Below are 17,500 nucleotides of genomic sequence, written 5' to 3'. Positions count from 1 at the left end.
TTAATTTACAGATTATTATTATTTTAAATTCAGTATTTAGTTTATTAAACGTCCAGAATAAAGAAAAACATCCTTCTGACTTTTCATTCAGCGCCACCTGCAGGTCACAACTGGTTCAGATTATTCACCAAACTGGTCACTTCAGTTTCAAGATGGTTTCTGAGAACCTGCAAAGAACTCAAACTGGATTCATAGATGCAGGTCTGCATCATCACAGCCTGCAGGGGGCGCTGCTGCAGGTCTGCAACATCACAGCCTGCAGGGGGCGCTGCTGCAGGTCTGCAACATCACAGCCTGCAGGAGGCGCTGCTGCAGGTCTGCAGTGATCATCACAGCCTGCAGGAGGCGCTGCTGCAGGTCTGCAGTGATCATCACAGCCTGCAGGGGGCGCTGCTGCAGGTCTGCAGTGATCATCACAGCCTGCAGGGGGCGCTGCTGCAGGTCTGCATCATCACAGCCTGCAGGAGGCGCTGCTGCAGGTCTGCAGTGATCATCACAGCCTGCAGGAGGCGCTGCTGCAGGTCTGCAGTGATCATCACAGCCTGCAGGAGGCGCTGCTGCAGGTCTGCAATGATCATCACAGCCTGCAGGGGGCGCTGCTGCAGGTCTGCAGTGATCATCACAGCCTGCAGGGGGCGCTGCTGCAGGTCTGCAATGATCATCACAGCCTGCAGGGGGCGCTGCTGCAGGTCTGCAGTGATCATCACAGCCTGCAGGGGGCGCTGCTGCAGGTCTGCAGTGATCATCACAGCCTGCAGGGGGCGCTGCTGCAGGTCTGCAACATCACAGCCTGCAGGGGGCGCTGCTGCAGGTCTGCATCAGCTGCTCAGAGATCATTATTATTATTGTTTATGTTATTTGATGTTTAATAAGGAGATAAATGCTGCGATGCATCTGTGTGACGGACCAACGCAGCGTTTCATTCATGGATCACTTTTTAAAAAGTCTTTCAGGACTTTATAGTCTCCGTGGAAACATTCTCGTCCTTTCAGCTCCTAAATGTAACGAGTGAAACATTTTAACTGAAGCTTTTCTCAAACATGTGACATGTTTTATTTCTCTTTTTGCAGTAAATTTGCTGAACTCGGGGAAAATTGCAAGCTAAGGAAAATAATGTGATTTTTAAAAAACTACCACCAAAGAAGAGTCCTGTGTCATCACTTCCTGCACGCTGCGACAACGTAAGTTACCAAAACACCAAATAATAAGCATCCGTTGATTTGGACGTTTCATTCAGAAAAGTTAATTTAACTCTCGGAAATATTACAGATTTCTTGGATTTGTGTTAATTATTGCGATCGTTTCCTGGAGGGAAGTTTAGGACGCTGTGATCATGACTTATTTACAGACTCCACCTCCTGACCTGAAGGTTCAGCTCAGCAGGAAGTGACCTCTGACCTCTGAACACAGACACACACACACACACACACACACACACACACACACACACACACAGAAGGGTCAAAGTTCAAGGTTTGGTCCTAAGTGCTGTGTTGGCTGCCTGCAGGGGGGCGTGGCCTCGTCACTTCTCTGCCTTCACCTTGGCGTCGTACGTGCCGGCGTTCTTGTAGGCGCCCACGTATCCCGTGTTCTCCACGATCTCCTCGCGGCCTTCGCGACCTTTGCCCTTGCCACTCTCGGTGAAACGCTCCTTGTGGGAGCCCGTGTAGCGGGACGTGTCGGTGAGCCGGTCCACCGTCGCCGTCTTCGCCACTTTCTGATGGAAACGCAGACGACAGGAAGTCAGTCAGAAATATCTCATATATACAGTATAAAACATAAACACACACAGGAGCTGCCGCCATCGTCCAATCACTGCAGAGATGACGTCACCTTGAACTAACCCCGAGCAGCTGCGTCACCATCCAGGTTAGTCAGAAAAAAGCATCAGAAAGAAAAGCAGAACAAATAAATCCTACAACACATCACAGCAACATCCGTAAAACCTCACAACCCTCTAAAGAAGCAGCGACGATCAGTCAGAGTGACGTTAACGTGGAGCAACACGTCAACCAGAACACACATGACATGCATCTACATGTAGGAGATAACTATCACTTCCTGTGTCCGCTAGAGAACGCCCACTAATTACACGTCATGCTGCTGTGTATCATGTTCAGACCACATCATGTAAATCTGATGATGTTTGTCATGTACGGCTGACTTCCTGTTGTCAGCTGACTGTGACTGTGACTCAGTATTAACATGTAGATGTGTTCGGGACTCTCCAGCGGAGTTACAACAACTTCCTGTTTCATGGCGAAACATCCAAATTAACCGGCACGCCACATCAAGAGCGTTCCATGAAAACTCATCGATTTCACTCATCTTTCTTCATCTCAAAGGTATTTAGATGTAAAAGAACCTGCAGGTTCTGGTAATAAGATATGAATGTGTCTCATTCTTCACGTCTAGAGACTCTAGAGAGGAAAATGACGGGCTTTGATAGGAACAGTTTCCTCACCGTCACGCCCACGTTGCTCGGCTCTCGTCCCTCCACCAGACCGCAGATGGACTGCAGCGCCTCCTCTTTACTTTGACCTTTGAACCTCTTGGGAGCCAGTTCCTCCAGAGCTCTCCGAAACTCCTCGTAGGTGATGACGCGAGACGTCTTCTGTCTGTCAAACACAAACACACAAAAACACAAACACTGATGAGAGGTCAAAGGTCACAGGAAACATCTGCAATCAATCAAACGTACAGGTTTACAGACATAAGACAAAACAAACGGAATCAATACAACAAATAAAAACTAATGCAAATAAAAATGATGAACCTGAATCAGATCACCTCCCCGTGTTTTATTGGTCACTTCCTCCAGGAAGTTGCAATTCTGTGATTACAGTAATTAATGCAAATTGAAGAAATTTCTGCAATATTTATGATATTTTACTAAATTACAGCAACTTTTCCACATAAACGTCTGAATCAGCAGCTGTTTGTGGTTTGGACCAATCGTGGCGTTTGGTGTGGCGGCAACTGACAACAAACACGATGCCATAAACTGTTCCCAAACGTTCCCAAATGTTCCCAAATGTTCCCAAATGTTCCCAGATGTTCCAAAATGTTCCCAGATGTTCCCAAATGTTCCCAGATGTTCCCAAACGTTCCCAAATGTTCCCAAATGTTCCCAAATGTTCCCAGATGTTCCCAAATGTTCCCAGATGTTCCCAAATGTTCCCAAATGTTCCCAAATGTTCCCAGATGTTCCCAAATGTTCCTAAATGTTCCCAACTGTTCCCAAATATTCCCAAATGTTCCCAGATGTTCCCAAATGTTCCCAGATGTTCCCAAATGTTCCCAGATGTTCCCAGATGTTCCCAAATGTTCCCAACTGTTCCCAACTGTTCCCAAATATTCCCATATGTTCCCAAATGTTCCCAGATGTTCCCAAATGTTCCCAACTGTTCCCAAATGTTCCCAAATGTTCCCAGATGTTCCCAAATGTTCCCAACTGTTCCCAAATGTTCCCAAATGTTCCCAAATGTTCCCAAATGTTCCCAGATGTTCCCAAATGTTCCCAACTGTTCCCAAATGTTCCCAAATGTTCCCAGATGTTCCCAAATGTTCCCAACTGTTCCCAAATGTTCCCAAATGTTCCCAAATGTTCCCAAATGTTCCCAGATGTTCCCAGATGTTCCCAAATGTTCCCAGATGAGGTTTGATTCAGTGAGTCAGGAGACATAATCTGCCTCAAACATCCAACTAGATTTATTTTAATAACATTATTGATGATTTTATTTGCTGCTGATGTTGAGCTGAAAGTTCATTTAATAAAGGTTATAAATGGAACTCAAGTACAGTATTTTCTGTTTATAGAACGTTGAGTCCTCATGGTTCTCATGTTCAGCTGAACTCTAGTAGTGATCTGCAGGAAGTCGTTACGTACGACTCTTCACTGGCAGCAGTTTAAATAAATCACATTATACCTTCAGTCCTCTGCTGGTGGACGTCTCCCTACTTCCTGTTTCCTGTTTCCTGTCTGTAGTCTGTGTAAATGGTAAATGGACTGTACTTGTATAGCGCCCTTCTAGTCTTCCGACCACTCAAAGTGCTTTTTACACTATGAATCACATTCACTCGTTCACACACATTCACACATTGATGGTTCAGCCATCAGGAGCTATTTGGGGTTAAGTGTCTCGCCCAAGAACACATCAGCATGTGGACTGGAGGAGCCAGGATCGAACCACCGATCTTCTGATTAGTGGACGACCCGCTCTACCTCCTGAACCACAGGAGACAGTCTGTGTAGTCTGTGTGTAGTCTGTAGTCTGTCTGTAGTCTGTAGTCTGTGTGTAGTCTGTGTGTAGTCTGTGTGTAGTCTGTAGTCTGTGTGTAATCTGTGTGTAGTCTGTGTGTAGTCTGTGTGTAGTCTGTGTGTAGTCTGTAGTCTGTCTGTAGTCTGTAGTCTGTGTGTAGTCTGTGTGTAGTCTGTGTGTAGTCTGTGTGTAGTCTGTAGTCTGTGTGTAGTCTGTGTGTAGTCTGTGTGTAGTCTGTGTGTAGTCTGTAGTCTGTGTGTAGTCTGTGTGTAGTCTGTAGTCTGTGTGTAGTCTGTGTGTAGTCTGTGTGTAGTCTGCAGTCTGTGTAGTCTGTGTGTAATCTGTGTGTAGTCTGTGTGTAGTCTGTGTGTAGTCTGTGTGTAGTCTGTAGTCTGTGTGTAGTCTGTGTGTAGTCTGTAGTCTGTGTGTAATCTGTGTGTAGTCTGTGTGTAGTCTGTGTGTAGTCTGTAGTCTGTGTGTAGTCTGTGTGTAGTCTGTGTGTAGTCTGTAGTCTGTGTGTAGTCTGTGTGTAGTCTGTGTGTAGTCTGTAGTCTGTGTGTAGTCTGTGTGTAGTCTGTAGTCTGTGTAGTCTGTGTGTAGTCTGTGTGTAGTCTGTGTGTAGTCTGTAGTCTGTGTGAAGTCTGTAGTCTGTGTAGTCTGTGTGTAGTCTGTAGTATGTGTAGTCTGTGTGTAGTCTGTGTGTAGTCTGTAGTCTGTGTAGTCTGTGTGTAGTCTGTGTGTAGTCTGTGTGTAGTCTGTAGTCTGTGTGTAGTCTGTGTAGTCTGTAGTCTGTGTGTAGTCTGTGTAGTCTGTAGTCTGTGTGTAGTCTGTAGTCTGTGTGTAGTCTGTAGTCTGTGTAGTCTGTGTGTAGTCTGTGTGTAGTCTGTGTGTAGTCTGTAGTCTGTGTGTAATCTGTGTAGTCTGTAGTCTGTGTGTAGTCTGTGTGTAGTCTGTGTGTAGTCTGTAGTCTGTGTGTAGTCTGTGTGTAGTCTGTGTGTAGTCTGTGGTCTGTGTGTAGTCTGTGTGTAGTCTGTGTGTAGTCTGTAGTCTGTGTGTAGTGTCTGTAGTCTGTGTGTAGTCTGTAGTCTGTGTGTAGTCTGTAGTCTGTGTAGTCTGTGTGTAGTCTGTAGTCTGTGTGTAGTCTGTGTGTAGTCTGTGTGTAGTCTGTAGTCTGTGTGTAGTCTGTGTGTAGTCTGTGTGTAGTCTGTATTCTGTAGTCTGTGTGTAGTCTGTGTGTAGTCTGTATTCTGTAGTCTGTGTGTAGTCTGTGTGTAGTCTGTAGTGTGTCTGTGGTCTGTGTGTAGTCTGTAGTCTGTGTGTAGTCTGTGTGTAGTCTGTAGTGTGTCTGTGGTCTGTGTGTAGTCTGTAGTGTGTCTGTGGTCTGTGTGTAGTCTGTAGTGTGTCTGTGTGTAGTTTGTCTGTAGTGTGTCTGTAGTGTGTCTGTTGTGTGTCTGTAGTGTGTCTGTAGTGTGTCTGTTGTGTGTCTGTAGTGTGTCTGTAGTGTGTGTGTAGTTTGTCTGTAGTGTGTCTGTAGTGTGTCTGTAGTGTGTCTGTTGTGTGTCTGTAGTGTGTGTGTAGTGTGTCTGTAGTGTCTCTGTAGTCTGTGTGTAGTCTGTCTGTAGTGTGTCTGTAGTGTGTGTGTAGTGTGTCTGTAGTGTGTCTGTAGTGTGTGTGTAGTTTGTCTGTAGTGTGTCTGTAGTCAGTCTGTAGTGTGTCTGTAGTGTGTCTGTAGTGTGTGTGTAGTGTGTCTGTAGTGTGTGTGTAGTGTGTCTGTAGTGTGTCTGTAGTGTGTCTGTAGTGTGTGTGTAGTGTGTCTGTAGTGTGTCTGTAGTGTGTCTGTAGTGTGTGTGTAGTGTGTGTGTAGTCTGTCTGTAGTGTGTCTGTAGTGTCTCTGTAGTCTGTGTGTAGTCTGTCTGTAGTGTGTCTGTAGTGTGTCTGTAGTGTGTCTGTAGTGTGTCTGTAGTGTGTGTGTAGTTTGTCTGTAGTGTGTCTGTAGTCAGTCTGTAGTGTGTCTGTAGTGTGTCTGTAGTGTGTGTGTAGTGTGTCTGTAGTGTGTCTGTAGTGTGTCTGTAGTGTGTCTGTAGTCTGTGTGTAGTGTGTCTGTAGTGTGTCTGTAGTGTGTCTGTAGTGTGTCTGTAGTCAGTCTGTAGTGTGTCTGTAGTCTGTGTGTAGTCAGTCTGTAGTGTGTGTGTGGTCTGTCTGTAGACCTACTTGACTTTGGAGAAGACGATGTCGACGTCTGTGCTGCAGACGTTCTTGCCGTCTGTGATCTTGCAGTCCTTACAGAGTTTGTTCCAGTTCTTCCCGTTCAGCTCGTTGCCCGACGCCTTCGTGTCTCCGTGGACGGCGAACTTCTTAAACGCCGTCAGCAGCTGATCGATGTCCGAACTCTCCGCCATGATGGAAATATCTGCAACACGGACAGATGACAGATGACATCACCGACAAGACGAGTACGAACCAATCACAGCAGCAGAGATGCACAAACTTCCTGTTTGGTACGAGTGGATGTTAATAAACTTTATTTATACTGCAACTCTCAAAACAAAGTGACAAAGTGCTTCACATGATTAAACCGTTAAATCAGTCACAACTGAAACAGAATAAAAAAACAATTAAAGGCGGGAGCAGCAGCCGAGGTCACTATCGGTCACGATTATCGGACACTTTGTTAACGAATAAAATATTATCTCTGGTGTCCACTATGTGGCGCTAGAAACACCCACTGATTATACGTCATGTTGCTGAACGCATCATTTAACTTTCATGTAAATCACATGATGTTTGTCACAAACGGCCAACTTCCTGTTGCCAGTAGGAGGCGCTATGACTCGTCACTGACATGTTGACTCTCATCAAACATGAGGACTTTGGGGCAGATTGGACAATGTGAAGAAGAGTTACAACAACTTCCTGTTTCATGTTTTGGGCAAATTTGACCTTCACACCACGCCAAGGGCGTTCCACGAAAACTTAAAAACTTCAAAATTTAGCATCGCAAAGGTTTAAATCACCTGCCGACTCTGAAGTCAACTGGGTTATTTTTAATATTATTATTATTATTATTATTATTATTATTATTATTATTATTGTTATTGTTATTGTTTGTATTATGTTTTATTCAATTAACTGTTTTTCTTTTTGTTTTTCTCTTTTAATTATTTTGCTGTGCATTAGTGTCTAAATCCATATTTACCATCCTGCATGTTTATCAGTCAGGTGCTGTATGAATAAAGATTGATTGATCGATCGATCGATTGATTGATTGATTGCTTGCTGCAGTGTGAGGACATGTTGGCCGGTCTGTCTGAGGGTCTTCACACCGACATAAAGATGGTGTGTGCGTGAGAAACATGACCTCACACTGATGCAATCCCAAACTGCGGTTGCCGTGGTTACGGAGTTACGGCGGTTGAGCTTCTGTCCAAACACGACGAGCTGCTGGTTTTAACCTGCACACCTACATGTGATTTTCACACAGAGTCACGTCACAGTTTGAACCAATCACAGCCGCTGTGAGTCACGGTGGGCGGGACTTGAGTCAGAGACGTTACCGTGGATACTTTATGGATACGTCATTATGTGTGTGTGTGTGTGTGAAACAGTTATTAGCAACTGTTTGTCCTGAAACTGTCCAAATATGACATCATAACATATGACATCATAACATATGACATCATTACATATGAACACATGTTAATGCAACATGTGATTTTTTTGAGTTCTGCATAAATATTAAAGTGAGACATGAAGCAGCTTCTGTTTGTAAAGTAACTGATTATTAACTTTCTCTGCATCATGTGTTCATATTTACATACGTGATATTAATCTATTATTTCTGATGAACTTGTTTACGTTGTTTTTCTTTAAACGTCTCTGAAAATTCATTTGATAAAACAAGAAAACAAGACACATGAAACTGTGATGATGTTTCACTGTTTCTGACATTTTATACACTAAATTATTTATTGATAAATACACAAAAAATGATCAGATTAATGAATGATGAGAAGCTTAAACCCAACAGATACTGTATGTTGGTCCCATCACACACAGTGTTATTGATGTTATTTAAGGCTGGATGTCTCCGTGTTCTCTGTCTGTAACTCTTTAAGCTCACACGTCTGTTATTTCCTGATTATTTCATAAGAGGCTCTGAACTGTCATCTGCCTCTAATTATTGAGAAAATATGAATTTCTTTCAAAGAGCTGCTGCATTTAAACCAAAGTCAATTTTCATGTATTAATGGATTTTTTATTCTCCAGATGTTGAATCATCTGTAGTTTCATGTTTTCAGGAAATTACAGACAAGTTAAATAAGTGTTACTTAAATTCTTTGCATGTGTTGGTGCGATAAAGCCGAGATTTTTAGTCTTTGTTGTGCAATAATAACTGAAATCTGAACACAGACAGTCAGAAAACACAGTGAGAAAAATAAATAACGACTGAATCAAACCTACAGTTTGTTTTCTGTTTGTCCTGAGTGACAATAAACACACAGAGTCCTGCAGGTCTTACCTGTCTGTCCTCTGTCCTCTGTCTCCTCTTCACCTCTCTCTCTCTCTCGCAGCCTTCGAATGAGCTCCGAAGCGCCGAGGGTTTGTTATTGTCTGTTTATCCCATCGCCATGACGACATCCTGTCCAACATCAGGGGAGGGCAATAAAACAGAGGGAGGGAGACGAGGGAGGAGGGAGGAGGGAGGAGGTTCTCCTGCAGGGCGGGAGTCAAGTCTGAGCTGCAGGTCAGAGGTCAACTAACTAAAAACTACAAAGAGAGAACTACAAAATACAGATTTTACGTTTGTTTTCTTCCTGTTAATGAATCCAAACAAACTTCTGAACAGCAGCTGGTCCCCATGGCAATAAAGTTACACTCAACAGACCAAATGATCCGGTTTGACCCAGTCCAGGTCCGGATTCAGGGCCAGGTTCAGGTCCAGGTCCAGGTGCAGGTGCAGGTCCAGGTGCAGGTGCAGGTGCAGGTGCAGGTCCAGCTCCAGGTGCAGGTGCAGGTGCAGGTGCAGGTCCAGGTGCAGGTGCAGGTCCAGCTCCAGGTGCAGGTGCAGGTCCAGGTGCAGGTGCAGGTGCAAGTCCGGGTCCGGGTCCGGGTGCAGGTGCAGGTCCAGTTGCAGGTCCAGGTCCAGGTGCAGGTCCAGGTGCAGGTGCAGGTCCAGGTGCAGGTCCAGTTGCAGGTGCAGGTGCAGGTGCAGGTGCAGGTCCAGGTGCAGGTGCAGGTCCAGGTGCAGGTCCAGTTGCAGGTGCAGGTGCAGGTGCAGGTGCAGGTCCAGGTGCAGGTCCAGGTGCAGGTGCAGGTGCAGGTGCAGGTCCAGGTGCAGGTCCTGGTCCAGGTCCAGGTCCAGGTGCAGGTGCAGGTGCAGGTGCAGGTGCAGGTGCAGGTCCAGGTCCAGGTCCAGGTCCAGGTGCAGGTCCAGGTCCAGGTCCAGGTCCAGGTGCAGGTCAGTATAAACAGTTTTTGTGGGGGACAGCGAGAGTCGAGTCAGAGTTCAGTTGAGTTCAGGTTTTCATCAGCCGCAGCCTGACTACTGTTAGTGTGTGTTAGTGTGTGTGTGTGTGTGTGTGTTAGTGTGTGTTAGTGTGTGTTAGTGTGTGTGTGTGTGTGTGTGTGTGTGTGTTAGTGTGTGTGTGCACTTTTTAACATGAAATATCTTTAAATAAATAAGATTTTGATGTAAACTTAAAAACTCAACACTTAATATGATCTTAAATGAAGTAGATTGATGCAACTATAAACCTGATGACTGAACAGTATTCTCACATTTTTTAAAAGGTAAATCAAATGTTTTATCTGTTTAAATCATTTTATTACATTAAATATAGATTACATATATGATTATAAGATTTTATGTGAAATTATGTAATAAACTCAATGTATAAGTACATTTCTGTAATTTTACGCCTGATTATTTGTAAAGGGTTAAATCAGTTCTATAGGAAACTGAATTGTTTTTATAGGTTGAAAGTAAGATTTCATGTAAAAGTTAAGCTATGTAAACTGTATTTTAATTAATTTGAGATGGTTACTTATTTTTCAATATTTTATTGGTGCCCACCTGTGAGAATAGCCAACAGCCAAGTGTCCCAGAATGCATTTCACCAACCAGCAATGGCGGAGGTTTTGAGGCTGTTCTGAGGGGTCTCTGTGCCACGTAGAGGTTTACAAGTAATCAATACGATCGTAGTGGTGTTCAGTCAGGACGGGAGTGACGTGTTCCCTACATCGAGTGTTTGTAAGAAGTCTCGCTGCTGCGTTCTGCAGCAACTGTAGATGGCGAGTAAATAATGAGCTGCAGCGGTCGAGGCGGGAGGAAACGATGGTGTGGATAAGTTGTTCAACTATGTTTTTAGGGATCATTAGTTGTTTCTGATTTGTCGATCGCAGGATTCAACAAGACTCTGAGGGTGTAACGACAAGCACAAGCAGCGCTACGACTGTTCGGTATTTTCTGACCTTTAAACTCACTCTGTGCATCTGTGTGGTGTTTTGGTGACCAGTGCAGAGCGCACGGTGCACAGATGGGAGGTTCATTCAAATGAAGCAGCGCAAAGACAACTGTGTTTTGGTTGAAATCCGCTGCTACTTTGGTGATTTTATCAACAGCATCAAACTAAATACTTGCTGCAACAGCAGATTAATGATTAAAATATAAATAATTTATTTCAATTAAACACTCTTCAACCAAAATCACCAAACAAAATAATGTTTAATGTGGTTAAAGCAGGAAAGTCAGTAAATCAGTCTGCATTGATCTGTACAGTATCTGCTGTCCACAGCTGTTTATACTGTATGAAAAGCTTCTGCTTCAGTTTGTTAAATCTGGCTGCAGATTAGTGGTGATGTGTGTTTATGTCGTGACAGGTTTAACTGTGATTGGCTCAACTGTTTCAGAGCTATGACACCAGTGATGTGACTGGCTGAGAGAACATTTAATAATCACCACACCCACTGATCTATATTCACTTTCACTTGGCCCTTTTCCACGTTGTGCTGCTGCACATGAACCAAAATAGCAGTTGCGCATGGAGACACCCACACAGTCCATGTGCCTGAGACCTACCACTGGGCACTTGTCATTGCATTTTCACCGTTCAAATAGGGCTTTTAATGTGCTGATTAAAGTCACTGATCAAAACAACTCCCAGGTTTCTAGCTGAGTGTGTCGTGTTAGTTGTTAGTGGTCCAAGGTGGGGGGTGACATTTTTATAAATATGATCAGGACCAGGACGCCCCACGCTGCGACCCAGTGTGGGTACTGGGCCAGAAATAAAAGTTTTTTTTCCCACAACTGTTGAGGAGATTAAAAAGATGGATAAAATCGGCTTTTGTCAGCTTGGACTGCTGACGGGTGGTGTCACTGGTGCCAACATGGACTGTTACTTTCCTAATTGTAGGGAATGAATCCAGGAGTCCGGGAGTTTCTCCAGGATGTCAGGGGTAGTAGTTCCATTCAAAGAGGTGAGGTGTGGAGCACCTGGTCATCTGAGGAGGAGAAAGGATCCATTATACCCAACGCCATAGAGCTTTTCCCCTCAGGTAACTCCATCAGGACCCATGGTGGCAGTGGCCGCGCTAGGTGGGTCAGCCATAAAAGCAACCAGGGCAGACATTGCAGCAGGAGTTCTCACAACTGGAGCAGGGTCCAGTTCCACATGTGAAGAAGCAGCATCAGCCATGAAGACATCAGCAGGGTGAACTATGACATCAGCCAGTAGCATAGAATGGTGATTGGACAGAGTCGCCCCGTTGTGCCACATCGAAATACCGCCTCAAACCCAGTAGCCTGAGAGCTGAGAATGCAACAGGAGGAGGGCAACATGATGATGGGACCCAGAGGATGTTATCCAAGACAACTGAGTTCATGAATGAGATCGTTTAGACTGCACACTTACACTGCAGTCTGTAATAACACTGCAGTCTGTAATAACACTGCAGTCTGTAATAACACTGCAGTCTGTAATAACACTGCAGTCTGTAATAACACTGCAGCCTGTAATAACACTGCAGTCTGTAATAAACACTGCGGCCTGTAATAAACACTGCAGTCTGTAATAAACACTGCAGCCTGTAATAACACTGCAGTCTGTAATAAACACTGCAGTCTGTAATAAACACTGCAGCCTGTAATAAACACTGCAGTCTGTAATAACACTGCAGTCTGTAATAACACTGCAGCCTGTAATAACACTGCAGCCTGTAATAACACTGCAGCCTGTAATAACACTGCAGCCTGTAATAACACTGCAGTCTGTAATAAACACTGCAGTCTGTAATAAACACTGCAGTCTGTAATAACACTGCAGCCTGTAATAAACACTGCAGCCTGTAATAAACACTGCAGTCTGTAATAACACTGCAGCCTGTAATAAACACTGCAGCCTGTAATAACACTGCAGCCTGTAATAACACTGCAGCCTGTAATAACACTGCAGTCTGTAATAACACTGCAGCCTGTAATAAACACTGCAGCCTGTAATAAACACTGCAACCTATAATAACACTGCAGCCTGTAATAAACACTGCAGTCTGTAATAACACTGCAGCCTGTAATAAACACTGCAGCCTGTAATAACACTGCAGTCTGTAATAAACACTGCAGTCTGTAATAACACTGCAGTCTGTAATAACACTGCAGCCTGTAATAAACACTGCAGTCTGTAATAACACTGCAGTCTGTAATAAACACTGCAGCCTGTAATAACACTGCAGCCTGTAATAAACACTGCAGTCTGTAATAAACACTGCAGTCTGTAATAACACTGCAGCCTGTAATAACACTGCAGTCTGTAATAACACTGCAGTCTGTAATAACACTGCAGTCTGTAATAAACACTGCAGTCTGTAATAAACACTGCAGTCTGTAATAACACTGCAGCCTGTAATAAACACTGCAGTCTGTAATAACACTGCAGCCTGTAATAAACACTGCAGTCTGTAATAACACTGCAGTCTGTAATAAACACTGCAGCCTGTAATAACACTGCAGCCTGTAATAAACACTGCAGCCTGTAATAACACTGCAGCCTGTAATAAACACTGCAGCCTGTAATAACACTGCAGCCTGTAATAACACTGCAGCCTGTAATAACACTGCAGTCTGTAATAAACACTGCAGTCTGTAATAAACACTGCAGTCTGTAATAACACTGCAGTCTGTAATAAACACTGCAGCCTGTAATAAACACTGCAGCCTGTAATAACACTGCAGCCTGTAATAACACTGCAGCCTGTAATAACACTGCAGTCTGTAATAACACTGCAGTCTGTAATAAACACTGCAGTCTGTAATAACACTGCAGTCTGTAATAACACTGCAGTCTGTAATAAACACTGCAGTCTGTAATAACACTGCAGTCTGTAATAAACACTGCAGCCTGTAATAAACACTGCAGCCTGTAATAAACACTGCAGTCTGTAATAAACACTGCAGCCTGTAATAAACACTGCAGTCTGTAATAAACACTGCAGTCTGTAATAACACTGCAGTCTGTAATAACACTGCAACCTGTAATAAACACTGCAGCCTGTAATAAACACTGCAGCCTGTAATAAACACTGCAGCCTGTAATAAACACTGCAGTCTGTAATAACACTGCAGCCTGTAATAAACACTGCAGCCTGTAATAACACTGCAGCCTGTAATAACACTGCAGTCTGTAATAACACTGCAGTCTGTAATAACACTGCAGTCTGTAATAATACTGCAGTCTGTAATAACACTGCAACCTGTAATAACACTGCAGCCTGTAATAACACTGCAGCCTGTAATAAACACTGCAGCCTGTAATAAACACTGCAGTCTGTAATAAACACTGCAGCCTGTAATAACACTGCAGTCTGTAATAAACACTGCAGTCTGTAATAACACTGCAGTCTGTAATAACACTGCAGCCTGTAATAACACTGCAGTCTGTAATAACACTGCAGTCTGTAATAACACTGCAGTCTGTAATAACACTGCAGTCTGTAATAACACTGCAGTCTGTAATAACACTGCAGCCTGTAATAACACTGCAACCTGTAATAAACACTGCAGCCTGTAATAACACTGCAGTCTGTAATAAACACTGCAGTCTGTAATAACACTGCAGCCTGTAATAACACTGCAGCCTGTAATAACACTGCAACCTGTAATAACACTGCAGCCTGTAATAACACTGCAGTCTGTAATAATACTGCAGTCTGTAATAACACTGCAACCTGTAATAACACTGCAGCCTGTAATAACACTGCAGCCTGTAATAAACACTGCAGCCTGTAATAAACACTGCAGTCTGTAATAACACTGCAGCCTGTAATAACACTGCAGTCTGTAATAAACACTGCAGTCTGTAATAAACACTGCAGCCTGTAATAAACACTGCAGTCTGTAATAAACACTGCAACCTGTAATAAACACTGCAGTCTGTAATAAACACTGCAGCCTGTAATAACACTGCAGTCTGTAATAAACACTGCAGCCTGTAATAACACTGCAGCCTGTAATAACACTGCAACCTGTAATAACACTGCAACCTGTAATAACACTGCAGCCTGTAATAACACTGCAACCTGTAATAACACTGCAGTCTGTAATAACACTGCAGCCTGTAATAACACTGCAGTCTGTAATAAACACTGCAGCCTGTAATAAACACTGCAGTCTGTAATAAACACTGCAACCTGTAATAACACTGCAGTCTGTAATAACACTGCAGCCTGTAATAACACTGCAGTCTGTAATAACACTGCAGTCTGTAATAACACTGCAGCCTGTAATAAACACTGCAGCCTGTAATAACACTGCAGCCTGTAATAAACACTGCAGCCTGTAATAAACACTGCAGTCTGTAATAAACACTGCAACCTGTAATAACACTGCAGTCTGTAATAACACTGCAGCCTGTAATAACACTGCAGCCTGTAATAAACACTGCAGTCTGTAATAAACACTGCAGCCTGTAATAAACACTGCAGTCTGTAATAACACTGCAGTCTGTAATAAACACTGCAGTCTGTAATAACACTGCAGCCTGTAATAACACTGCAGCCTGTAATAACACTGCAGTCTGTAATAACACTGCAGTCTGTAATAACACTGCAGTCTGTAATAAACACTGCAGTCTGTAATAACACTGCAGCCTGTAATAACACTGCAGTCTGTAATAACACTGCAGCCTGTAATAAACACTGCAGCCTGTAATAACACTGCAGTCTGTAATAACACTGCAGCTTGTAATAAACACTGCAGCCTGTAATAACACTGCAGCCTGTAATAACACTGCAGCCTGTAATAACACTGCAGCCTGTAATAACACTGCAGCTTGTAATAAACACTGCAGCCTGTAATAACACTGCAGCTTGTAATAAACACTGCAGCCTGTAATAACACTGCAGCGTGTAATAAACACTGCAGCCTGTAATAACACTGCAGCTTGTAATAAACACTGCGGCCTGTAATAACACTGCAGTCTGTAATAACACTGCAGTCTGTAATAAACACTGCAGTCTGTAATAACACTGCAGCTTGTAATAACACTGCAGCCTGTAATAAACACTGCGACCTGTAATAACACTGCAGCTTGTAATAACACTGCAGCCTGTAATAAACACTGCAGCCTGTAATAACACTGCAGCTTGTAATAAACACTGCAGCCTGTAATAACACTGCAGCTTGTAATAAACACTGCAGCCTGTAATAACACTGCAGCTTGTAATAAACACTGCGGCCTGTAATAACACTGCAGTCTGTAATAACACTGCAGTCTGTAATAAACACTGCAGCCTGTAATAACACTGCAGCCTGTAATAAACACTGCAGCCTGTAATAACACTGCAGTCTGTAATAAACACTGCAGCCTGTAATAACACTGCAGCCTGTAATAACACTGCAGCCTGTAATAAACACTGCAGTCTGTAATAACACTGCAGCCTGTAATAACACTGCAGCCTGTAATAAACACTGCAGCCTGTAATAAACACTGCAGTCTGTAATAAACACTGCAGCCTGTAATAACACTGCAGTCTGTAATAAACACTGCAGTCTGTAATAACACTGCAGCCTGTAATAAACACTGCAGCCTGTAATAAACACTGCAGTCTGTAATAAACACTGCAGCCTGTAATAAACACTGCAGCCTGTAATAACACTGCAGTCTGTAATAACACTGCAGTCTGTAATAACACTGCAGCCTGTAATAAACACTGCAGTCTGTAATAACACTGCAGTCTGTAATAACACTGCAGTCTGTAATAACACTGCAGCCTGTAATAACACTGCAGCCTGTAATAACACTGCAGTCTGTAATAAACACTGCAGTCTGTAATAAACACTGCAGTCTGTAATAACACTGCAGTCTGTAATAAACACTGCAGTCTGTAATAAACACTGCAGTCTGTAATAAACACTGCAGTCTGTAATAACACTGCAGTCTGTAATAACACTGCAGCCTGTAATAAACACTGCAGCCTGTAATAACACTGCAGTCTGTAATAACACTGCAGCCTGTAATAACACTGCAGCCTGTAATAACACTGCAGTCTGTAATAAACACTGCAGCCTGTAATAAACACTGCAGTCTGTAATAAACACTGCAGTCTGTAATAACACTGCAGCCTGTAATAAACACTGCAGTCTGTAATAAACACTGCAGTCTGTAATAACACTGCAGCCTGTAATAAACACTGCAGCCTGTAATAACACTGCAGCCTGTAATAAACACTGCAGTCTGTAATAAACACTGCAGCCTGTAATAAACACTGCAGTCTGTAATAAACACTGCAGTCTGTAATAAACACTGCGGCCTGTAATAACACTGCAGCCTGTAATAAACACTGCAGTCTGTAATAAACACTGCAGTCTGTAATAAACACTGCAGTCTGTAATAAACACTGCAGCCTGTAATAACACTGCAGCCTGTAATAACACTGCAGTCTGCAATAAACACTGCAGTCTGTAATAACACTGCAGCCTGTAATAAACACTGCAGCCTGTAATAAACACTGCAGCCTGTAATAACACTGCGGCCTGTAATAAACACTGCGGCCTGTAATAACACTGCAGTCTGTAATAACACTGCAGTCTGTAATAAACACTGCAGCCTGTAATAAACACTGCAGCCTGTAATAACACTGCAGCCTGTAATAACACTGCAGTCTGTAATAAACACTGCAGTCTGTAATAAACACTGCAGTCTGTAATAAACACTGCAGTCTGTAATAACACTGCAGCCTGTAATAAC

General features: G+C 43.4%; 1 protein-coding gene across 1 annotated transcript; it reads right to left on the bottom strand.

The window, feature by feature from the left end:
* Window positions 1-676: 676 nt before the first annotated feature.
* Window positions 677-9,096, bottom strand: tppp3 (tubulin polymerization-promoting protein family member 3). Its single transcript, XM_042413301.1, has 4 exons — window positions 8,782-9,096; window positions 6,474-6,672; window positions 2,465-2,618; window positions 677-1,717 (listed from the first exon to the last, which is right to left on the bottom strand). Exons 2-4 carry the CDS (start codon window positions 6,659-6,661, stop codon window positions 1,523-1,525), a joined length of 537 nt encoding a protein of 178 aa, XP_042269235.1. The 5' UTR covers window positions 6,662-6,672; window positions 8,782-9,096; the 3' UTR covers window positions 677-1,522.
* Between the last annotated feature and the right edge of the window lie 8,404 nt (window positions 9,097-17,500).

The sequence above is a fragment of the Thunnus maccoyii genome, chromosome 1, assembly GCF_910596095.1.
Source record: "Thunnus maccoyii chromosome 1, fThuMac1.1, whole genome shotgun sequence".
NCBI lineage: Eukaryota > Metazoa > Chordata > Actinopteri > Scombriformes > Scombridae > Thunnus > Thunnus maccoyii.
The sequence above is the reverse complement of the archived record's forward strand: the minus strand, read 5'-3'. Positions and strand labels throughout refer to the sequence as shown.